The sequence below is a fragment of the Sturnus vulgaris genome, chromosome 21, assembly GCF_052056855.1.
Source record: "Sturnus vulgaris isolate bStuVul1 chromosome 21, bStuVul1.hap1, whole genome shotgun sequence".
NCBI lineage: Eukaryota > Metazoa > Chordata > Aves > Passeriformes > Sturnidae > Sturnus > Sturnus vulgaris.
Genome location: NC_142263.1, coordinates 1,269,576 through 1,293,577, shown reverse-complemented (window position 1 = coordinate 1,293,577; position 24,002 = coordinate 1,269,576). Strand labels below are relative to the sequence as shown.

The following is a 24,002-nucleotide window of genomic DNA, read 5'->3' as shown; positions in this document are numbered from 1 at the left end:
ACCTGGACTTGCATCAGCCAGGGAAACTTCACATTAACCTCACAAAGGTTCCACCCTTTTCCACTGCTGTGCTCGGAGTCACTCAGCTCTGTTAGCTCTTCACGATCAAGGATCTTCAAAAGCTTTCCAGCCCCTAGAGCACACCCTGCCACCTCCCCCTCGGGCTGCACTGACCCACGGGCTCAGCATCCAGAGCGGATGGGGCTTGGCTTTGGCACTCCCCTCTTAATTGGTTTGCTTAGCACTCAGCTGCTAAAGTTAGCAGGGAATGAGGGAGAAACCCTGAGCTAAGGGCAGCGTCATTAGGGCATCATTAGCAGGGTGAGGATGTGGCTCTCCCCACCTCCAAAAGCCTCCTGCGATTCCTGGCTGATACCTGGGGATTCACAGGAAACTCCAGGCAGGTATAAATGGAGATGATCATTGCAAGGGACAGCAGGAGGGATGTGCCACCAGCCTGTGTCCCTGTCAGCCTGAACTCTGCCAAACCACCACACACGACCACTGTGGAATTCACAGACCACGCAGCAAGCAAGGACTCAGAGGAAACTGTGTTTAATTATGGTATACATTAAATTAAATGTCATTCTGAATATTGGTCTCCAAATTCCTGATGACGTATTTGCCGTAGGGCAGCTCCTGTCAGTCCCAGCCAGGGTGAGGGTCCCACTGTGCCAGACAACTGAGTCAAAGAGCCTTTCTCACCCAGAGAGAGAATCCAGTGTTCTCCTTAGCATGGTTCTCTGTCCATGGGCACCTCTGCTGCTGTCCACCTTCCTAAAACCCTCTCAGCAGTTGGCACAGAGTTAATGAGAAATCAGCACAACTGACTGTATCAGAGTATTAGATCCTTTTACAGAGGAGCTCGTGTCTCACAGGGGGCAGATGATGCCTTCAACAGCTTCCATGGCTTTGGGAGGTCGGATTTGGCACCCAAACTCTTCCAGGGCTCTGGTTTCGTGTCCTCAGTGGGTGCCTGAGGGGCTGGACATGCCCTCACCACAGAGCTGGGATCATTCACAAGCTGGAGATCTTTCTGCAGAGCTGTCCATGCAGAGACAGGGCAGCAGCTGGAGCATTCACACCACAGCCCACATTCCATCCACCCATCCATCCATCCATGGCACCACGAGGACGAGAGCACCAAGGCTCATCATCAACTGCTGAAGGTGGGAAGAAGCCACCTGTACTGGCCATTTACTGGGCAGGAGCTGAGGCAGTAACTGGGCACCCAACCCCTTCTGTGCCCTGAGGGAGGAGAAAAGGGAGAATCTCTCAACCCATCTGGGGAAGATCCCATCAGAATTCCGTGTGGCCTCATTCACTCTGGGGCAGCAAATGCTCCAGGCTCACCTGGAAGCTGCTGACACTTCCCAGCAGCTGCGTGTGTTCACCAGGCTGCTGAGTCCTTCCCCACCCCACCAGAGCCCATCTCAGAGTTCCCAAAAGCAGGGGAGTCCATTGAGATTAATTTGTAGTCACAGTTGCCCCCAGGTCACCCACGTCCTGCTCAGCTCGCCCTGTGCCCTTCCTTCACGTGGGATGTCACCGTGCAGGGGACACGTGTCTGCCTGTCCTCCTGCCTGACCAGGGTCCTTGCCAGCCCCAGGAATGGAATTAACTCATTTAAAGGAAAAAAGAGAAATACAAAACAAAAACCATCCTCAACTCTGACCTTTACCATAAAAAAAAAAAAAAGGAGAAAGAGAAGATATTCAGGACCAATATATACAGATGGGGAAATTGCACTTAATTACAGTAGTTTACATCCATTGGGCAAAAATTTACTTCTTTTTTTATATAAATCTCTATGCATAGGAGTGGGGAGGGGGGAGGATGGAGCAGACTGTACCTATATTTACAGTTTCATTGGCTCAGTTCAACAACACATGCAATTCCTCCCTCCAAACGCCAAGTAACAGACCCCGGTCCCTCTCAGTCCGCCGAGTGGAGGAGCATAACTCCAACATGATCCATCTTCCCCTTGTGCCAGCTCCCAGCACAGCCTCGTTCCTCGGGAGAGCCTCTTGGAAGGCAAACACTTCAGGAAAACAATCCCCAAGACACATCTTGGAAATACTGCGTGGAGGGAAGGAGAGGCGGGTCCCGGGTGGACCCGGGCTGGCTCCGGGCTGGTCCCCGGCGGGCTGGGGGAGCCTCCAGCCCCGGCTCCGTTCGGGCTCCTCGCTGCTGGGCTGTGCTCTGGCAGGCGATTCCCGGGCTGGGAGCGCGGCTCGCCGCCGGGATGTTGTGGAAAATAAGATCCCGTTGCTATGTGCAAAAGCAGCGAGGTGTGGAGCATCACCAGGCTTGCAGGGGACACTGGAGGGGGAGAGAGAGCAGCACAGTGAGCGGCGCCGGGGAATGAGGCAGGAGGAGGAGGAGGAGGAGGAGGCAGCAGCACAAAAGCATCTGGAGGCATCACCTCCTGCACTGCTCCGTGACCTTGGTGCTGCCCTGCTCAGCCCCGAGCCCTCCCTGGCGCCCCTGTGGGGGAGGCAGTGGGAAAATACTTTCTTAGCCAGCTATTGCCACCCCCTCCCAAAAATAATAATACTGAAAAAGGTCCTGTTTGTGCCCAGGAGCAGCCAGGCGTGAGGCGGAGCTCGGCTGGGGTGGGAGCAGTGCTGGGGACTCATCGCTGTCCCCCAGCATCGCCCTCATCCCCAGGCACTGAGCCAAGCTGCCCCATTGCCACATCCATCCCACTGCAGAGGCTCCTTCTCCATCCCTCTCCATGCCAGGGGTCCCCCCAGTCCTGGGTGGGCGGGGGGCCAGGGGTGAGGGTGGGGGTGACCTTGTGGGCTGGAGCACACAGCAAACACGGCCAGGAGGAGATAAGGAGACGCCAGGAGCCTCCCGTGACATGTCATTAGGGACTGGCCGTGGCTATCAGGTGTTTGCCAACGTCATAAACATGGTGGCTCGGCCTCAAGCGTTGTCAAAGGAACCCGCAGGTATTTGCCCCTTCCAGGTCTAATAACAACATCTGATAAGAGACCCACAGCAAGCCAGGGGAGAGCTGGGGGTGACCAGAGACCTCCCTCAAGCTCCATCCCCCTGGCAGGACCCAGAGCAGCCACCTCCACCACAGAACAGGTTTTGGGGTCTGGTGGGAGCTGCCTGCTTTATGCCGAGGCAAAGAGTGGAGGAGCCAGGACACAGCCCTTGGTAGCCCCAGTCAAAGATAGAAACCCAAACCACCAAAAAAATTCAGGTATTTGAGAAATTTGGGTGGTGAGCAGCATTTATGGGACCCCCATGCTGCATCTGTCACACTTCATTCACCTCTGGCTAATGAAACTGCTGACCACCAAGAAAGAAATCCATGTCCGAAGAGAAATTTTTCCAGTTTTAGGTTGGGCATTGAATGGTTGGTAGGAAAAGAGACCCTGGGGGCTGGGAGGGTTTGTTCTGGAGAGCCCGGTGCTGCAGGATGTTTATCGTGTATTGGGGGTAATGGGGGAGGGTGTGAAGCAGATGAAGGGTCCTGGCCCCATTTTCCCCCTCCTGAGCCATGACACCTCCTCCTGCTTTAATTAAAGTGATGGAGGCAGAAACCCCTGGGAGCCCCAGCCCCACTGGTCAGGGTAGGGTGATCCAGGGCCCGGAGGCAGCAGTGGGGATGGCCGGGCTCTATCTCCCTGCCAGGGACATTTCCTGTGTCCTGGGGCTGCTGCAGCCAGCCCAGCATCAAAGGCAGGAGAGCTCGATTAATCAGGGGCAGTTCGGGCTGAGCGCGCAGCAGATGGGCTGATAAAGCTGCACGGAGGAAATGGAGCTTGGAGGGGTGGCTGTGCCTGAATGCTCACCCTGAGACCTGCACACAGTGGGATCCTTGGGGGTGGCATTCCTGACCCCTTCCCAATCACCCCAAACCCCCCATGTGTCCCCTTTGCAGCCTCAGGCCCTTCCTTCACCCTCGCCAAGGATCTCACAGCGATGCTGGGGGGCTCTCAGAGCAATCTCACACTATATTTACTCTGTGGTCATTGCAGACATTTTTTTCGTGTCCCCTGTCAAACCTCGGGAAGAAAGTTTATCTGAATGCAAGTTCAAGGCTCTCTCTTATTTATCTAGCGATCAATAAGGGCCACATATTTCCCACAGTCCCCAGAGCTGGCTCTCAGAAAGGGACTATTGTCTAAGGAAAGCTTCACACACCTGATTTGAACCAGGATAAGTCCAGCCTTACACCTGCAGTGGGCAGATGATAAAGGTTTATGGGCTGGGGGAGCCTTGGACTCCACTTGACTCCAACCAGGGTGGATCCCCCTGGGCACAGGCAGCAGAGCCTGCTTGGTTCTACCTTCTCAGCCCCAGCAGGATGCTCCCACCCTCATGGAGCTGCCCCAGGGATGAGCAGGGCCTGGCTGGTACCACCTGGTGTTGGACAAAATCACCCAAATCCCCCTCACACCACCTGCAAGTTGGTGTTTTGGAAGGGACTGGGATGGGGTTGTCATCCTCAGCTTCCCACAGGGGTCTCTGCTACTCCCACCTCCATCCCTGCACCCAGAGGGGGAAAAGCTCCCCTCCACCCTCACACCCCCATCCCCTGCCCCCTCAGCCACCTCTGTGGGGCATTACCTGCTTGCTGGAAGACATGTTGGTGAGTGTGCTGATGCTGCTGGTGTCCGTCACCACCATGGCCGAGGGGAAGCGGGAGGTGTGGGAATACTGGGGAGGCTCCTGTTTGTGTGCATACACTGTGGACAGGAGGGGGACAGGTCAGGGAAAAGCCACCCCAGCCCTGCAGGGATGGGAATGGGCAGCAGGGAGACAGGGATGAAGTAAAACAAGCCAAGGGAAGAACGCAGCACTTCCCTCTGAGCCATTCCCAGGCAGCAGCTCTGCAGAAACCCGTGGGGACTGAGGGGCTGTGGCTGGACCAGGTGGATGGAGTGGGGGAAGGAAGGGATGAGGCAGGATGAGGCACTGCTGAGCACGCCATGGGCTGGAACCACCAGAGAGGGGCAGCAGCCAAGGGTGCCAGCTTGGGCAGGGGAGAGCAGGAGCAGAGCACAAGCTGATTCCCCATCCGAATTCATTTCCCCATCCGAATTCATTTCCCCATCCGAATTCATTTCCAGGGCCCCATGCAGCTCCCCCAGCCCTTACTGTGTGAGTTCTGCAGCTGGGTCACGGTGGCCATGAAGGGCTGCTGTGCCATGTGCCCAGGGGACTGCTGCATCAGCGGCTGCTGGTGTGGGCTGTGGAGCTGCTGGGAGAACTGCACGGGCTGCAGGGCTGCCAGGCTGCCAGCCACGCTGTTGATGACGGGGACACTCTGAGCTTGTGAGGTGTTCAGACCTGGCAGCAGGGAGAGAGCAGAGCAGGGATGTCAGCAGGGGCAGGCAGTGTCACCTCCCTGCCAGGGGGCAGGGGACAGGGTGGATTTGGGGTGCACTTACTCTGGGCGATGGCCATGACTCCCGAGAGCGGCGTCATGATGAGGTTCTGGGACTGCTGAGGGTTGTGGTGGGACAGGCTGTGGATGTTGGTCAGGGTGCTCACGGGGGGCAGCCCACCCCCTGACACAGAGATCTGCTGGGAACAAGGCAGGACAGGCACCATCAGAGCCCCCAGCCCCTCCTGCCCTTCACGGGGGCACTGGGGGCATCAGCAGAGCCCCCTCCTCAGAGGGCAGCAGGCTGCGATCCTGCTGGGGCTTCACCCCATACAGCCCCGGGGTGCAGACCCTGACTGCAGCACCTCAACTTTGTGTTCATACACAGCAAAACAGCATTGGGAAAGACTTGGCTGGCACTGGCTTCCAGCTCCACTGGAGCATGGCACCAGAACACGGCACATCCCAAGCCTTTGCTGTTTTGTACCCCAAGTCCAAGCTCCAGCCCACGGGGACAGCTGAGGGCTCTTGATACTCATTAACTTCTAACAGTCATGCTTGTAGGAGAAAGTGGGACCTGTCAACTCAGGAAAGGAAAGAAAAATTACAGAAAGCAGATTAAAAGGGCTTCGTGGTGATGATCTTAGTCACCAATCTGGCAGGATACCGGTGAGACAGGGTGGGTGTGCACAGCCAGAGCCAGTGCCCGGGGTGTCGGGCCAAAGTTTAGGGATCACACAAAGGCACTTGGCATGTGCTGAGGACTGGAGCTGGTCCCCAGGACATGTAAGTGCCTGATCTCTTTAACTGCTGCACCTTCCCCTAATCCCTGTCTTTAGCCCTCCTGCACCGAGTGACCTCAATCCCAACTCAGAGCCATCCCTGCAGCCCTTCAGGTGACATTTCTGGACACCAGTTCCGAGCACCTTGTTTATTTTGCACATGTGAGCTGGAGATAGCAATTGAAACAAATCCATCAATAAATTCCAAAGCCCGGGAGTGACTCACATTTCCTGATCCGGTATTTTCCACTTTCAAAGTCCCTTCAAGGCCGGGTTACACCACACTCGGCTGCACAAGTCAAACAGCTCCCGGCAAGCACACGCTGCTCGCCCGCAGCCCCAGCTCCTCTCACAGGGTGTTTAGCCCCAGAGCACTGCACCTGGATTGTGCATGACTGGAAAAGACCCTCCAGGCACTGGACTCTCAGGGCAGACCCTCTGGCACTAACACAGCTGAGGCAAACACTGGAGCATGAAAGAGTGAGCCACAAGAGATTTCTGGAGCCTCAGCAACACTCCTTCCTGAAAGATGCAGCAACTTCCTTGGCAGCTCCTTGTGGGGCATTAAAAGGCACATGTTTACTTACTAGAAACCACAGCCTACAGCATATTTCTATTAAATCACCTGCAAGCACCAGCTAGCCCTGCCTGGAGATCAGAGATAAGCTGGCAGAGCCGCGGTCCCGCGCGGTCCCCACGGCGCTGGGCACTGTCTGTGCCTTGGGGAGAACTCAGCACTGCTCTTCTGCTGCACTTTTCCCTGTTTAATCTGCTCCCTTCCCTCCTCCTGTGCTGCCCAGCCCCTTCCAGGGGTCTGGCTGGTCGCAGGAGCTGGCAGGGGGTGCTGGCATTGCCTGGTGCTCGGGGACCCCCCCGCCCCGGGCATGCGGTGCTGCTGCCGCCTCCTTTATCCCTGACTCATTTTATGGCTTCCAGGCTCAGGGTTATGAGGCTCAACACGCCCCGGAGGCGATCTGGGCGTGCTGGGGCACAGGGACTGGGCTGCGGTGTCACTCTGCAATGTCCCCCCGGCTTGGCAGGGGATGCTTGGCTTTGCAGGGTGAGTGCCAGAGCCCGAGGGGCTGCACTGAGACCCTCTCCACGCAGAGGGAAAGGCACAGTGGAACGGTGCCAGAGCTGAGGGAGGGGACAGAGAGCCCCTCCGTGGCCACCCGGCTTCGGCAGGAGACTGATGGGATGGCCCAGGAGGGACAACCCTCTGAAAATGGAAGTGAAAACCCGGGAAGAACCGGCTTGGCCCCGTCACCCAGTGCCATGTTTGACTTTCGATTTCAGCAGGAAAAAACTCCCGGAAAAGCAGCAGCTGCAGGCAAAGCTCTGCCAGCCTGCTCCAGGGACGGGCTGTGCTCTGCTGTCACATCCCATCCCGTCCTGGCCTGAACCCCTGTACCCCCTCCTTGCCCTGCTCCTTCACCCACTCCTCCAGGAGCTCTGCACCAGGAAGGGGCACCCCGAGCGCTCAGACCCTGCCATGGCCCTGCAGCACCAGCATGGGGACACGTCCAGAAGCACAGGGATGCTGATGTCCCATCTCACTCCTGCCGTGCTGATGTTGGCAGCTCTGGCCAGCAAAGCCCCTCCAGCAGAGCCCCAAACACATGGCAAAGGGGAGGGGGAGAGACAGGAGCTGTGGGGCCAGAGCCAGCATGAGCAGCTTCAATCCCCTGCATGATACCTGGGACAAAGAAGGTCCCTGCTCGCAGGCAAAGCTCTTCCCAAAAGTAATGAATGAGTATTTTATCGACCCCGTGTCACGGGCAGGGGAAAGCAAACAGCGATCCACCCAGAGCCTCCAGCCTGCAATCAATGAACCCCTGGGCTCTGCCAGCTCCATCTGGGGAAACACTGTGCGTCCCCCGGGAGCGCCGCCTCGGAGGCGGGCACAGGGGACAGTGGCACCCTGGTCCCCCCACAATGCCCCATTGTTCAGCGTGTGAACCCCGGGGAAAGCAAAGCGTGTTTGCTCTGCCCGCTGGGCCCTCTTATCTTATCAGCGCCGCCGCCACAATGGGCCAGGTGTACTCACCATTTTACCTTCGGGAGAGAGCAAACCGTGGCCCGGGTCCAGGCTGGCCGGGGAGACCTGCTGCAGGACAGCCTGGCTGGTGGTGACCATGGCAGCGCTGCCGTGGTGGCTGATGGCCCCCGAGGACACGGCCTCGCCGCTGGCCTGGCTGTACCGGACCCCTAAAGGAAACAACACCAGCGTTGGCATCGCCCACGGGCACCACACGGGGCTGTGCCCACCCCCCTGGGAGCCCCCAACCCTCCCAAGGTGTGTGGCAGGAGGATGAGGATGGGTGCCCGCTCCTCAGTGACACCTGTGAGTGGCAAACATTGGCACTTCCTCCAGCACCGCTCCCCAGCTTTGTCCATGGCCCCACCTCCTGGAATTTATGGCTGGAGCTGTGATCCCACGCTGCCCAGTGCCACAGGGGGGAAAAAAGGGAGCCCCACACCCACCTGTACCCCTCGTGCTTCCATTTGCACAGTTCACACCCCAAATTCCTGCCGTGGCTCTTGGACGCTGCCATGGGGACCCTGCACCCTCCATCTCATCCCTCGGGGCTCTCCCTGCTCCCTGCAGCCATCCCAGGCTGCCCAGCTCCCATATCCATGGTCCCACTGTTTTCTCAGGCCCTTCTGCATCCCGTTCCCTCTCAACGCCCTCTCCACAAGTGTATGATTAACAGGGCACAGCAGCAGGGCAGAGGGACCAGGCACACACCAAACCCCAGAGCAGACCCCAGCCCTCCACTGCCCTGCAGGGAAACCTGGCCCCAGCACAGGTCTTCTATATAAATATATTTAATTTGGCTGAAGCAGTCCACACTGATAACCATATGATCAGCCATGTGTCATGGAAAGGCATCTACAGATCACAAATTATTAACTGAGGAAAACCCATGGGAAACAAAAGTGTCTTTTACAGGGCTGCTGTGAAAACTACGGTGAAAAAACATTTATTAGGAGGAGTCCAGCTCTGTGCTCCCAGCCAGATTTACTGAACTGCTCTGGGATTGAAGCAGTGGGTGATGGACAGACAAACCATGGCTCTCCTGGGGAAAAAACCCATGGGTGGCAAAGCCCACCTTGCCAGCCACCACGAGCATCATCCACCTGGCCACTGCACAGGGACACTTGGGGACACAGGGGAGGACACCTGTGGCTGCCTGGTGAAGGATGCCCTAAGGACTACTCTAAAATTAATCTCTGAATCAAGGAGAAGCAAAGAAATAACAACTGGAGCCCAGGAGCTTTCCAGCAGCTCCAAAACCATCTGCCCAAGCACAGATCCACTCACGCCCTCCACCAAAACCACAGCACAGCCACCCCTCAATCGCCGCCGAATTTTCCCCATCAGCTGGTTAAACACGACCCGCAGATAGGAATCTCCTCACCATGTCTGGTTCCTGATGATTTCCCAGCAAACCCCTTTATCCCTGATAATAAAAGAATGTCCTCTGGCAGGTGGATATTTGCCGGCCCGAGTGGATGTCCCTGCCGTGAACAGGGTAAACATTACTCAACCCGGGCACTGTCACACACATTCCTCCTGCGGCCAGAGGGTGCTTCAGCCCGGGCTGGGATCCCGGCGCTGCTGAAACAATGGGAGGGGAGATAAAACAAAGCCCTTTCTTCTGGGTGTGATCTGAGAGATAGACGGGAGCGCAGACAGGCTCCTGTCGCAAAGGAAATCAGAGTTTCTGCCGTCTTCAAGCTCTTCTGGGCTCAGTAAGAACAACAAAAAAAATGTCCATTTTAAATGCAAAATCATGCCCTACCCAGCTGAGGGGGTGGTAACTCATGAGCCAAGCCACCCAAAGCTGTGAAGTCGGCTTTAAAACACACAGGAGGTTAAATGCTGATTTTCAAGCTCTTCCTTGCAACCCCAAGGACAAGACTTTGATTGTTTGAGGAACAATAACCAGCGCCGAGATTCCCAGATAGGCTGGGGACTGAGATTTTGGGTCTCTAGATAAAACCGCTGAAGACTCTGTGTCTTGATGAAGAGTCTTGATGAAGATTAACTCTCCCCAGGAGAGCCAGGTTGGGCTCTGGGGCTGGTGACAGCAGTGCCACTCTCCAGCCCCACCAAGGACCCTGCTCAAAGCCTCTTGCTGGGCAGGGAGAAGCTTTGTGCCAGGCTTTCCTTTAGGAAGCCTCTATCCTCACTGGGTTTCCCCCATTCCCACCATGGGAGGAGTGTTATTATTTACGTGTCCCCAGGGCTGGGTTGGATTTGGGCAGATCAGATCATTAATACTGGGATGGCACTACAAGGCATTGCTGCTGCTGTCACTGCTGTGACACACAGAGCATGACACATGATGGGGGTGCCTTTCCTCTGAGCTCCCCAGGCCTCCTCCAATCACTGAATCCTGGGATCCAGCCCTTCCCTGGCAGCAAAACCTCTGGGATGTCCTCACAGAGCCCCCACAGCCGGGGTGAATGCACCAGGACCAAAGGATTCCACCTGGAGAGAGCCGGGGACTTTGGCATCCAGGGTTTATGGGCTGGGCTCAGCCATCAGAGCACAACACAAGGGTTCTCCAGCTGTGCCTCCACAGCTGGAAGCAGCCCTTGTGCAAAGGGATTTATTCCCCCTCAGTCTCTTCCCGTGGCTGCTCAGGAGAGGAGCCTGGATGGGGATCACCGGGAATGGCTCTGGCCGTGGAGCCTTCCCTCCTCAAGGCTTTTTTTTTTTTTTTTAACTGGAGCTACAGCCATAATATAAAAGTCTGTTTATGGGACGGGCCATTGTGTGGCCCCTGAGCTGCACAGCCTGTGAAATGTTTTACTGCTCTCCCCTGCCCCAGACGAGCCACAGGGCTCCTGTAGCCTTAACCCCGTTCCAGCTGATGGATGGGGACAGCAGTGTGACAGCCCCCAGGGCAAGGGGGTCCTGTGCACCCACAGACAGCCCCAGCGCCTCCTGACTTCTCTGGGGTGCCACACTCATCCTCCTGACTCGGCTTTTGGGGGTAGGGGGGTAGTGGAGGGGGTTTAGGGCAAGGATTGGTGCCTTCATCCCTTTAAACCCAGCCTTGTGCCATTTTCTCAGAACACAGTAATCCCGTGCCTTTGGCAGGCAGCAGCAGCGAAGCAGTTAAGTCATGTTTGATATTAATAAATCATATTTTAAAAAACTCTCATTGTACTTTTAACTGTCTTTCCCATGCAGGGGGAGCGCTGCTGCCACAGCACATCCCAACCTGCAGCGCCTGCCCCTTCCCCCAGCTCCAGGCTGCACTCCTGCCCACACCTTCACCAATGTCCTGCACATCACCACCAATGCCAAACCCCAAAAGAGACCCCAAAAATTCACTGGTGATCTGGTGGCGGTGGGGATTCATCTCTGGGCTCTGCCTGACCCTCCCCAGGATGCAGCCACTGGTGTGGACCAGGGTGTGAAAGTGGGGAGAGAAAAACAAAGTGTAATTTTTGGGGTCATGCTGGACTCAATGATGCTTCACCCAGTGACACTGTGGACAGCCAGTCACTGATGGGACAATTTCACCCTCCCAAAATTCAGGTCCAGGCAGCACTGAGGGCAGCTCTGGTTTTTGGGCTGCCACTCAAATTGTCCCTAAAGTGTTAATCTTGCTCAGTAACAGAGGTGCATAGTTTATATCCATTATAAACCCGTTTATGGGGACTAGACCCTCCCATTTCGCTGCTGTCATAAAGTTCTAATTACCCCCATAAAACAGGGAAAAGCTCCTAACAGTGCACTGTACCCACCGAGCCCCACAATGCACCCAACAGTAAAATATTACAACTGCTGGCACCGGGTCTCAGTCAGAACCAGCACCCCAAGGAACACAGGGAAGGATCCAGGTAGAAACCAGGGTACCCCTGGAGCCAGGCTTTGCTGATGGGTTCCTCTTTTAAAGGAAAGTTAAAGCCCTTCAATTGGCCTTTGGGTTTTAGGAAGAATCTCAGGGGCACCACTGGATTATTTTTATCTTCATCTACAGAAATATATATTATATATAAGTAATGCACTGTAATACATTTGTGTATACACATATATATGTATATAAATGTGATTGCTCTGATATTGCTCTGTTATTCTGATGTTTGCAGAGCAGGGATGGAAGGATGGATGGATGGAAGGATGGATGGATGGATGGATGGATGGATGGATGGATGGATGGATGACACCCTGACCCCCATGGGTGTGGAGCCCCACAGGACAGGCTGGAGGTGATGCTGTGGGGCTGGGGCTGTGGGGCTGGGGCTCTGCAGGGCCCTTTGTATGCAGGGTGGGCGTGGGGGGTGGGTGGTGCTTCCCCTAATCTCATCAATGCCCCGATTGTCTTCGGGGCTCTTGAAGATAAAAATGGCATAAGCCAGAGTCTACGGCATGGCACCGAGATAAAACCCTGAGTGACCTTCAAATCAAACAGGGAACCAAGATCACTGATAAAACCCACAGTCAGGGAAAAGTCCAGCCTAGAGAGGAGCCTCCAAGATAGAAAGGCTTTAAGTATTTACCTCCAAATACTTAAAAACTACAGCTCGAGGCTTGACAGATGTGTCCCCAAGAAGAGGCCGGAGGATGTTTGACTTTTACAGCTCTCATCTCTGCCCCGCTGTCATTCCATCCTTTTTGCACGACCCCATTGATGTCCCAAGGAGAGGCCACCCCTCTTTGGCAGAGGTTTGCAGCTGCCCCACAGCTCCAGCCCCATCGTTTCCTGCCGGGGATGTCACGGGGCAGGGCAGGGCCAGTGTCCCGGTGCTGTCATTAAGCTGTTAAGGCATTGAGTGGCCCAGACGCCGCCACATCGGGGCAAGGACAGTTCAAATCCCAGCATGGACAGCCAGGATGGGGTCAGCCAGGCAGCGGGGCCAGCACTGGGGAGTGGATCCCCAAACAACAGTGGATTCCCCACCCAGGAGTGCATCCCCAAACATCTCCTGGAGGAGGTTCCAGCAGCGATGGACCCGGTGGTGTTTTTGGGAGCTGGAAGCCTCTCGCACCCAGCTTGGTCCAAGCACCCTGAAGCAATCATACCTGAGCTCCATCCCTGCCTGCTGCCCCCAAATCAGCCCTAAAACCCCACAGCGTCCTTTACCATCCCCATCTCCTCCTCCTCTGGATGGATACAAGCACCGACCACCAAGAAATTCCCGCAGCCAAGCCCTCCTGACCCCTCCAGAGGGGCTCTGCTCCGCAGCCATCACTCCTGCCTTGCTCAAAAGCCCCTCGGGATGGGCTGACACCGGCCCTATAGCCACGGCCGGCCCCTGCTGGCCCCGCTCCGACGGGAAAATAAAGGTTGGGGCTTAAGGGCCCTCCAGCCCCAAGATAAATGCCCGCGGTTACAGTAATTGCTGTCCCCTAATAGAAGAAAACAAAAGCTCTCGGGGGGTGCCCCATGTGCGCTGGCAGGCTGGGGACACATCAAAGGCAGCGGGGTTCGTTCAAAGCCCCGGCTTAATTGTCAATTAAGCATGCACGGGGGGGACAACGCCGTGACAATGCGGGGCTGCATGCTGGTGGGGCATTGTAAAGCCCGCCGCGACACCGAAAACAGCTGATTCTGCTGACAATGTGCTTGTAGGGCACCTTGTAAGCAATCAGCCGCTGACAGCAGGGCAAACGTCCTCCCTGTCCCCGCCATTGTGCGGGGCATTCCTGGGGCAGGGTCACATTTTGGTCACCGCTGGCCGGTCCCCGGGATGCTGCCGGTTCCTCCCGGGGCTGGGAGTTGCCCACGCGCATCCCTGGGTAGCCCACGGGAGATTGGTGAGCGCTGGTGTCCAGCCAGGCACTGGCAGTGTCCCCAGGCACCGTGTCCTTCCACACGGGCTCCTTTTGACTTGTCTTTGTGACCAGCTGGGTGTGTTAGGAGCCAGGCAGGGTCATTTCCAGAGGGTGGCTGGTTCCAGCCTCCCCAGCTGGGCTGTGCCAGTGTCCGAGGGGACGTGGGACAGTGGGGACACAGCTCCCACGCTGACCCCTCACTACCGAGCCCCCTGTCCTGCCTGCCAGGGGCTGCAGAGGGATGGGAAGGGACAATGGGGATTGTTCTCCCAGCAATGCTTCTTGCCCCTCAGTGTGCAGCCCCCTCCCCACGGCGTTATCTCCCACTCCAATCCCCCGGGAACTTTCTGCTCTGCTCTGCTCTGCCCAGTCCTTGCTGAGCAGGGAGAGGAGAGAAGGAGTTTGGGGTGAGCCTGCACCCCCCAGCAGCTTTCTCCATCCACCTCACTCCACTGTGGCACGGGGATGGTGCAGAGTCATGCACCAGCCCTGCAGAGAGGCCAGGACATGGCCAACACCTTCCCTCGGGCATTGCCACTGCACCCCCAGTGCTCCCCAGTGGGCTGCACCCCACGGGCTGGCATTGGCACCACACGGCAGGCACGGGCCAGCTCCTCCTGCCCTGCCGGGCACAGCCTCTCCCTGCCCACACGGAACTGCCCTGAGCTCAACCAACCAAGCCAACCCTGATTTGTCCTCGGCGTGAGGGAAATCCAGCCCTCGCCATGTGGCTCTCCTGGCCATAACACTGCAGTGACAGCACGGGCCCCTCTCCATCACCACGCACCCCTCCCTGAGGCTGAGCAGGGACCAGGACGAGCATCCCCTCCCTGCACACGCAGCCCGGCAGGCTCAGCACCCCCCGAGCACCCTCGGCAAGGCTTACCTGGCATTTTGCTGGGCGGGGAGGCGCTGGGCTGGTTGTGGTGTGGGGAGCCGTGGGACAGCAGCAGGTTCATGCTGTGTGGGGGCTGGCCCGAGCTGTAGGCATCCATGGCCAGTTTCTGGCGGAATGCCTCCTCCTTGCGCCGGTTGGCAAACCAGTTGTACACACGGACCTCGGTCACCAGGTTGGAGCCCAGCCCGTGTGCCTTGGAGGGGGACACTCCTCGCTGCAGACACTCGGCCCTGTGAGTGCAAGGGGACACGTTGGAGCAAAGGGGGCAAGCAGGGGACACAACAAATCAGCCCTTCCTGCAAGCCCACCTGCTGTCCTCAACTCCAGCCACGCTGTAAAGCCATCATACAGCCATCCCTGCTCCCTCTGGTACTGCTGGAATGCTGCAGCATCCCTGTGGTACCCCCACTGCATCCCTGTATCACCCTTGCAGCATCCCCATCACATCCCTGCCCCCTGTATTACCCTTGCAGCATCCCCATCACATCCCCGCCCAAGCATGGAGCTCACTCTGCCCCAGACATCACCCAGAAGGGGAAAACACAACAAGGAGAGGCCTGGCAGCTCAGCAAAGCTGTGCCACGAGCCGGGAGCCGGGGTGGTGAGCCGGGAGCCCGGCATCGCCGGCGGCTTTTGGAAGGAAGGCTGAGGCTGTGGGGCAGGGGAGGCAGCACAGGCTGTGTGGGGCAGCCATTACCTGTTGCACTCCTCCACCAGAGTCTCACGCTCCTCCTTGCTGGGGTTCTTCTGGCGCTCGTAGGCTTGGTACAAGATTTGCTGGGAGGCCGGCCCCCACTTGAACCGATTGCGCCGCATCTTCTTGCTGGGCGTTTCGGAGCAGGCGTCGTCGAGCTGGGCAGCCCCCTGGTTCTGCTGATTGAACTCTGGAAAGAGAAACAGCAGCTGATCCTGACTGCCTTTGTCTGTCATATTTCCACAACCCTGGACTGTCTGGTTGAACTCTGAAAGAGAAAGGAGCAGACGTGAGCTGGCCTGTAGCCGCCGCTCGGAGTCACTGTCCCGCGCCCAGGTGGCCCCCCCGTGTCCCCTCCCGCAGCACCCCGAGCCCACAGCGGGCTTTGGAGCCAGCCAGGTGCTCCCTGGCCACCCATCCCGGGAAGGGGCCAGCCTGCTGCCATCCCTGTTTAATGGGGAGGCATGTGCAGGGCATGGGGATGGCCATGCATATTCATGGGCAGGGCCCCTGCCAGCCTGCACTTGTTTCGGGAGGATTTTTCCATGCAAGGACAGGACTGCAAAGCCCCCCGAGAGGGTGCCCCTCTGTGCTCACCCACAGCTCCCCTCCCAGTCCCCTCCCAGCCTGGTGGGACGCCAGCCCGTGCCCGGGGCGGGCAGCACCAGAGGTGACCTTCGGCGGCCGCCCCAGCCCCGGCGCTTGTCACCACGGCAGTAAAGGGAGATTAATGGGAGGGTTTTATTATTCCCAGTTTTGCAGGGGAATTCTCCCTCTTTTTATAATGGCTTTTCCCCCCCGTGACGGGGGGGAAGCGCAGGGCAAGGCTGGAGCAGGCTGTGTTTGCTCTAACGTCTCAAGGTGTGTTTTCAGAGCAATGGTATTTGGTGCTAAACCCTTTTCTGCACTTCCCGTCTGCTGGATATTGCATCCTTTTGGAAGAGGGAGGCAGAGCCCTTTCCTGGGGGTGTCAGTGCCACTCAGGGCTGCTTTGAGAACTATGGGACAGATCCCAGGGCAGGGAAGAGTGGGAGAGGGGCACAAAGGAATAAATAGTGTGCTTGGTCTAAATCATCTGCATTTTAACCAGCACAGACTGCCTCAAACCCTGCTACAAGCAGCAGCAATTCAGGGGGTTTTAATTTTCTCTCTCTACATTTTTTGCAGTTAACTGAAAAAAAAAATGAGCAGCCTGAAAAATAACAAGGAAAAGGGGCAAAGGTGGGAAAGGCACCTAATTGTGAGCCATCATTAATTGCTTTCCCGGCTCTACCAAATACAAACACCCAGAAATTCAGCTGTGTGGATGAGCCGGGGAGGGGAACCCTGCCACCAAGAGAGGCTCTCACTCAGTTTTGAAGCACCTTAAATTGATTTAACTCGGAAAACTGAGATGCTACACAGCTGGAGTCTGGGGGCTGTGCTGGTAGCCAGGGGCAGGACAGGGGCACAGGGACACAGGGACATGGGGACACAGGGACACAGGGACACAGGGACACAGGGACACAGGGACACGGGGACCCCCTCTCCCATTCCCCCCATTCCCACGGGTACTTACGCCGGAGGATCTCCCGCTGCTTGCGGACGTACCACGTGTAGAGGGCAGCTCTCTTCTGGGTCTTCATGGGGGTGCCCTTGTTGAGGTGCTGGGAGAGGTGGGACTGGTTGAGGCCGGTGACATCCACCACCTCCCTCTGGGGGATGTTGTGCTGCTGCATGTACCCCTTGATCATCTTCGCTGCCCGCCACGGGTCCTCACTGCGGGCAGGGAAACAAAGGGTTAATATCTGCTGCCCCCAGTATTTCCTTCTTCCCATAATGGAAATATTTCATTATTATTACTATTATTATTAATATTTAACTGTTGCAGAAGGACACAAGATCCTTAGAGGGTATGATTTTCTTCAAGCCCCCAAAATAGCCATGTCCTCTGGTGGGGGCTCACACCCACCCCGGGAGTTGTTCCCCCAGGGAGGGAGAAGCAGAGAGGATCCCAGTGTCCTGATGGGACACACCAGGGTCTCACTGGTGCCAACAAAGCCCCTCCATGGAGCAGCACAGTCCGTCCATGAACTGCTGCCCCTCTGTTCAGCACGATTTCTCCTGTGGAAATCCCACACGCCATGGGACACGCACATGGATGGGCATGGGAAGCCCATCCCGGCCTCTCAGTGAAGAAAGAGAAGAGCTGGGGATGCTTTTCCTGCCCCTGCTCAGGGGTGTAGCACCTGCACTGTGTCCTGTGTCCCCAGGGGCAGGGACCTCTGCACAGCCACCAAACCCCACCGGCCGCGCTTGCTGTGCAGCTTCTTCCTTCCATTCCCACAGGGATAATAATCCAAAAATCTCAATATCCCCTTAAAAGGGACCCTATTCTCTCGCTCCCACAGCTGTACACACACCAATCATCTGTGAAAGGTTGAGAAGCCAAGGTCAAACCAGGCACACAAACCCCAACGAGTCCCCGAAGGCAAAACCGAAACCAAACCCCCCCAAAAATTTTGAGTCGTTCCTGATGATTATTAAACACTTGAATTAGGCTCCTGTAGGATCAAGGTGTAAATGACTCTTGTCTAAATCACACTACTTTACTGTCCTTGGGGTAGCTGAGGCTCATTTAGGATCTGCTGATTAGGGTCTTTTTATTTTAGAACAAATAAAATTACAGCTGAAAATCCAAATTCTGTCTGTGGTCTTTAGCTCTATCGAACCCCAGTGTGACAGCAGAGGAACAGGCCAACACACCTGTGCTGTATCCGAGACCTCAGGATTTATTCTGGGTAGAAAGGGAGCACTTTCAGCACTGAAAAATCAGTGTGAGCCCAGACCTGGTCACAGTCCTGCACTCAAATAATGCAATATCCCAACGCCGCTCTTGGAACAACCATCCGACTGCTTTCCCAATTCATTACTTATTTTGGATCCTTCAACTTGTCAAGTGGAGAGGAAAAAAAAAAAAAAAAAAAAGCCCAACAAGTAGATTTCTTACTTTTTTTTTTCCTGAATGCAGCTTGAAAACAAAGCTGGTTGGATCCACGGCAAAAGTACCGGAGCAGAGCCAAGCGGGAATTTGTCACACCCCGGGAAGGAGCCACGGAGCCTTCCTGGAGTCGCTGAGCCTGTGCCCAACCCTGCATCCTCCAGGCAGGGGAACCCCGCAGTTTTTGGGGGTCTTTTCCATGGGATGGTTCCCAGGAGAAGGTGGGAAGCAAGGAGAAGGATGTGGAGAAAATGTCCTGTCCTTCCCAGCGGCACAGCAGAGCCGCCGCCGTGCCCGAGCTGAGGGGCTCGGGCAAACCTTTGTCACAAGTGGTTCGTGTCACCTAACTGATCCCACTAATTACTGATTAATAACAAGTTAATGAAACAGAGCTCATTATCATTTCTAAGAGTGGTTGGGTTCACAGCCGAGCCCAGGGCAGCATTTTCTCCGAGTGAAACCACGAGCCAGTGAATCGGAGCACGCTTGGAAAATGTCAAATGAGTGACTCGGGGGCTACGGATGAGATTCTGGAATTCAAATAAAATTTGGCAATTTTTTTGGCTGGAAAAATATCTGAGAATTAGCAAAAAAAATTCCCAGAATTTCCCTCCATTTAATTATTTCAAAAAAGGCTTCACGTTGACATTTCCAATGTGTTTCATACTTACACTTTCAAAACAATCATTCAGCTCTTAATTTCTGAGCAGTGATTTTTCCTTTACAAATCAACTTGACCGTATTCAAAAGGGTTAAACAACCTGAAACCAAACCCAAACATTTTGTTTCATGTTAAACAAAATGTTTGGACTTGACCCAATATGAAACGTTTGAGTGTTTGTTTGGCCTCTTTTTTTTCCTTTCTTTTTTGGTAACCTAAAAAGCCAGAGAGGAAAACCTTTTGAGTCAACACTAGCTCTTTTTCTTTGATTCTGTCACCAAAATGAAATAAAACAAACATTAATTGTCCAATCTTCAACAGGACTTTACTTCCAAACAAAACCAAAACCCTGACCAACCCAGGAGTGCTTTCTAATACTGGAAAACCAGTTTATAGCCCTGGCTCCACAATCCTTCTCCACCAAAATCATGGAAAGGTGTTTTTCTTCCACAAAATTAGCCCCACAAAGCCTGGCTGCCAATGCTGCCCAAGAAAAAGCCATTTCCCCATTCAGCCTCACACACAGGTGGAGGGTAAAGCCTGTTCCTGTTCCCAGGGATTCCCAGAGCAGCTCACCCATTTTGTCAGCCTCAAAACCAGGTAAATACACTCCATATCCTCGGAGAAATATGCCAAGAATTTATACAGATGGATTATAAACCTGGCTCCCTGCAGAAATGATGTCCTGGTCAGCATGTCCCTGCACACCAGGAATCGGCTGTGCCTGCACTCCCCACACATTTCGGGGTGGCTTTGCTGGATCATCCAGGGCTGGTGGCTTTCCCAGCTCACAGATGGGATCTGGGTGCTGCTGGAATCTACAATTTGCCTGAGTGAGGTCTGGGTGAGCCCTGGCAGGTGGGATGGGGCAGGGAGGGAGCCATGGGGTGTCTGTCCCAGAGCTGGGCTCTCCGTGTCACCTCCTGGGCACCACGGCACCCAGCACGCCACGAATGGGTAGAAAAACCCAGACCAGGGTCCTGGAGGGCTGAGCAGCCCCAGGGATGTGGGAACAGCCCGAGAGTGAGCCTGCCCTGCGAGAAGAGGGGGTTCAGCCGCAGGCAAAGCTGCAGCCGGTGTCTCCCAGCTCCCCTACCCGCTCCCTCTCCAAGTACAAAGGCCTCTCTCAGAGCAAACACGAGCTCTTTGCAAAGGCTCCTCAGGGACATGTGCCCGCTCTTGTTTGCACCCAAGGCAAACTTTGCACAGAAACACCTGTGGGAGCACAGAGATCCCGGGGCTCAGCCTGCTCAGCACCCCCGGGCACCCCGCGGATGGACTGGCCAGCAAAGGCACTGGGGACAGGTGGGAGCACCCAGGGGTGCAGGGCTCCGTGCCAAGCAGGAGGGTGGGAATCCATCGAGAGAGGCCTGCGATGGATCCTCCCCCGCACGGAGCCCCTTTGGCACCGAAGGGTCCCAGCCTGGGCAGGCACGGGTGACACTGCCCTGTCCCCAAAGGGCACCGTCTGTCCTGCTGGTGCCGGGACAGCGCTGGAGCCGTCACTGCCGAGATCCCGGGATGTCGGGGAGAACAGTCGGGGTGTCGGGGGGCAGAGTCGGGGCTGTCCCCGAGCTCCGCAGGCTGGCACAGGGCACACACGGGCGGCAGCACCGGAGCCGCGCTCCGGATACCGCGCTGGGCATCGCCGCACGCACCGGACCGGCGGGGACACACGGACAGACCCCGCCGCACCCACGGGTGTCCCCGCCGCACCCACGGGTGTCCCCGCGGGGCTCCCACCTGCTCCCACCGGAGCCGCGGCCGCGGGAGAGGCGGCGGCCGCCGCTGCCCCGGTGCTCCGGAGCGGGGTCGCCCCCACGGGCCGGGGCAGCGCTGCCCGCCGTGCCCGGGGCTGCCCCGTTCGGCCCGGCCCGGCCCGGCTCGGTTCGGAGCGGAGCCGCATCTCGGGATGGGCCGGAGCGGAGCCGCCGCCGTCGGGGGTTCCCTCCTTCTTTCCCCGTTCCCGGCCCGCTTTACAACCCCGGCAATGAATAACCCGCCGGCCCGATCGCCCTGATCGCGGCCCTTTGTGTATCTTTCTGTTGATGATTTATAGAAATAAATTAATAACGCCCCGGGCTCCACGTGGTGCGGTTTATGTTCGAGCCGCCGGCGCGGAGGGACGGAGCCGGCGGCCGGTCCGAGCCCCCACGGCCCCGGCACCCCCGGCCCCGCCGTCACCGGACACGGGCAGCCCCGACGGGGCGGGGAGGACGCGGCCACCGGGCTCCGGCTTCCCCCTGCCCGCTCCGCTCCGCCGCGGGGTCCCCGCCAGCACCAGGAAGGGAGCACCGGGACCCCTCACCGGGTGGGACACACCGGGCAGGGAGCACCGGGACTGACCGCGGGGAGGGCAGGGGAGCACCGGGACCCCTCACCGGGTGGGACACACCGGGAACGATCCCCGGGCAGGGCGCTTGGGGTCGGGGCCGTCGGACCGAGCGCCTGCGGGCGGACCCCGGCGCGGCGCGGGGTGCGCCCGGTGCCGGTACCGCCCGGTGCCGGTACCTGATCATCCTCTCCACCTCTGCCCGCTGCTCCACGGCCTCCTCCGTGTTGAGCGACTGCAGCTCGCGGAGGATCTGCGGCGTGTCAAAGTCGTCGCCGTCCTCGGAGCCCTCGTCGCCCGAGAGCTTGCCCTTGCCGTGCCCGTTGGCCAGCGCCGGGAGGGCGGCCCTGCCGTCGGGGGGCCCGCCGGGAGACAGAGGAAGGTTCTCCAGCTTGACGCCGAAACCGGCGGCGGGCACCATGTCCTCCAGGGCGCGGATCAGCCCTTCCTTGGTGGCCCCGGAGCTGAGCAGGGCGCCCAGCAGCTCCCTTTGCAGGGCGCTCAGCTGGGACACCATCCTCCCTCCTCCCGGGGCCGCGGCGCGCCCGCCGCTCGCCTCCCTCCTCCCCGCTCCGCCCCGGCCGCGGCTGCTGCGGGCCGCGGGCCGCGCTCTACCAAGCCATGACCGCCACCATAAGGCATTATACCTTATGCAAATCAGCGCCAAGGCCTCTCCTCCGGCCCCCGCCCCGGCCCGGCACGGCTCGGCCCGGCCCTTAGCGCCCGCCGGGGCGGACTTTGCCTCGCTGCCGGCGGGAGGCCCCGGGGGAGCGGCGGGGGCAGCGCCGGGCGGCACGGAGCGCACGGGACGGTGGCTCCGAGCGCCCCAGAGCCGGCTGCCGTCGGGGGTCCGGCTGCCGGTGGTACCCCGGGAAGGGAACGCCTTTTTCTGCCCGTGTTCTCCACCCCGGGGCCAAGCTGAGAACCCCTGAGGTTTCTCCCCGTGTGTCCTCTAATGTGTGGGGTCCGGCTGCCCAAGCCCTGGCACGGAGCAGGAACAGGCTGTGAGCGTCCAGGGGAGCATCCCCAAGGGTCGTGGACCCCACTGTGGGGCAGCTCTGGGGACAGGCTCGTGTGGAAGGACACTCAGTTAGCAAAGGGGACACTGTGGGGACAGGGGTCGCAGGGGACACAAAGCCCCCATTAACCCTTGGCAGCAGTCAGGAGCAGGGAACAGGTTTGGGAATGGGCAGAGGAAGAGATCCAAGCTGTGCTCTGGGATCTGAACAAAACCTGAATTTCCTACTGCTGTGACTGCATCAAGTCTCAAAGATCAACAGATTCACTTAAGTCAAAGCAGGCGCAAGACAAGAGGCAGCACCACACCCAGAGCACAGCCTGAGACCCTTCAGGGGAAGGCAGGCCTGGAATCTCCACTCATGACTGCCCAGTTGCCCAAAGCACTTCCAGTTCCTGCTGCTCTTGGCTGGCACCTGAATGGCAGCCCTGGCAAAGGCCAACAGCTTTAAACCCAGTGCTCCCAGCCCAGCTTCAGACTTTCCCAGGGCACCTGGAGCTACATGCCCATCTCAAAACACACAGAAAATCCTGCCAGACCCCAAATGCAGCCCCAGAGCCCCTCAGGAGCTCAGCTGCTGGTCCATGACACCACTGGCCATGGATCCCCTCTCAGTTAAACACCCTGGAGAGCTGGTGGCAGTTTGGGGTCCTGCAGAGCCAGGGAAAGGGAAGGGAAGGGAAGGGAAGGGAAGGGAAGGGAAGGGAAGGGAAGGGAAGGGAAGGGAAGGGAAGGGAAGGGAAGGGAAGGGAAGGGAAGGGAAGGGAAGGGAAGGGAAGGGAAGGGAAGGGAAGGGAAGGGAAGGGAAGGGAAGGGAAGGGAAGGGAAGGGAAAGTCCCGTGGCTCGGCAGGGAACAGCCTGTGCCCGCCAGCAGGAGTGGTGTCTGGAGCTGCACAGGCTGAACTGTCCATAAAACCATTCCTGTTCCTGGAACAGGAGCAGCTCGGGGCCAGGATGGCAGCACAGAACCCTCAGAGCCCTCCTGCCCTTTGTGGGACGGGGCAGAGCCACAGGCAGCAGTGGGATGCTGGGGAGCAGCCACCTAAAGGGAGCAGGAAACATCTCCATGTGTTGGGAGGAAGGCTGTGGATGAGCACACGACGGCCACACAGGGTTTGTCATTGGCACACGGCAGCCTGAGCATAACCTAGAGAAGAGAGGGCTGAAAAATCCCAAAAAGTCCCTTCCTGGCTCCCAGCTTGGAGCCCTCAGCCCAGCCGAGTGAATTCCCAGCTCTGGTGCTGCACAGGGAGGTGACAGCAGCTCCCTCACACCTGTCTGGCACTGTGTGAATCCTCGGGGTGAGGCTGAGGGGTTCCCCAGCTCAAAGGTCTGTCGGGTGCAGGGACCAGGTTACTGGTGACTGTTCCCCCAGTGGCACATGCCCACCAGGTCCTTGCACCCACAGGTGCCCTCATCCTTCACACCACAGCAGGTACCTGATCACCCCGAAATTCTCCAGATATCGCAGGTGATGGAAGAGACACC

At 57.6% G+C, this 24,002-nt stretch overlaps 1 protein-coding gene across 2 annotated transcripts; it reads right to left on the bottom strand.

Annotated features, from left to right (window-relative positions):
* Nucleotides 1-559: 559 nt before the first annotated feature.
* HNF1B (HNF1 homeobox B) lies at nt 560-22,012 on the bottom strand. Of its 2 annotated transcripts, none has more exons than XM_014881188.2 (9): nt 21,675-22,012; nt 17,081-17,280; nt 15,526-15,790; nt 14,817-15,058; nt 8,180-8,340; nt 5,415-5,547; nt 5,122-5,313; nt 4,591-4,709; nt 560-2,322 (listed from the first exon to the last, which is right to left on the bottom strand). In XM_014881188.2, exons 1-9 carry the CDS (start codon nt 22,010-22,012, stop codon nt 2,302-2,304), a joined length of 1,671 nt encoding a protein of 556 aa, XP_014736674.1. In that variant the 3' UTR covers nt 560-2,301. The 2 variants fall into 2 exon arrangements, with proteins under 2 accessions (XP_014736674.1, XP_014736676.1); XM_014881190.2 differs by having other exon boundaries at nt 15,526-15,712.
* Between the last annotated feature and the right edge of the window lie 1,990 nt (nt 22,013-24,002).

Excerpts from the sequence above, each read along its gene's own strand:
- HNF1B (XM_014881188.2), bottom strand. The coding sequence starts at position 22,012 with ATGGTGTCCCAGCTGAGCGCCCTGCAAAGGGAGCTGCTGGGCGCCCTG. Across the intron at positions 15,059-15,525 it reads CTGGTGGAGGAGTGCAACAG|GGCCGAGTGTCTGCAGCGAG; the intron begins GTAATGGCTGCC and ends TTGCACTCACAG. Across the intron at positions 5,314-5,414 it reads AGTCATGGCCATCGCCCAGA|GTCTGAACACCTCACAAGCT; the intron begins GTAAGTGCACCC and ends CCCTGCTGCCAG.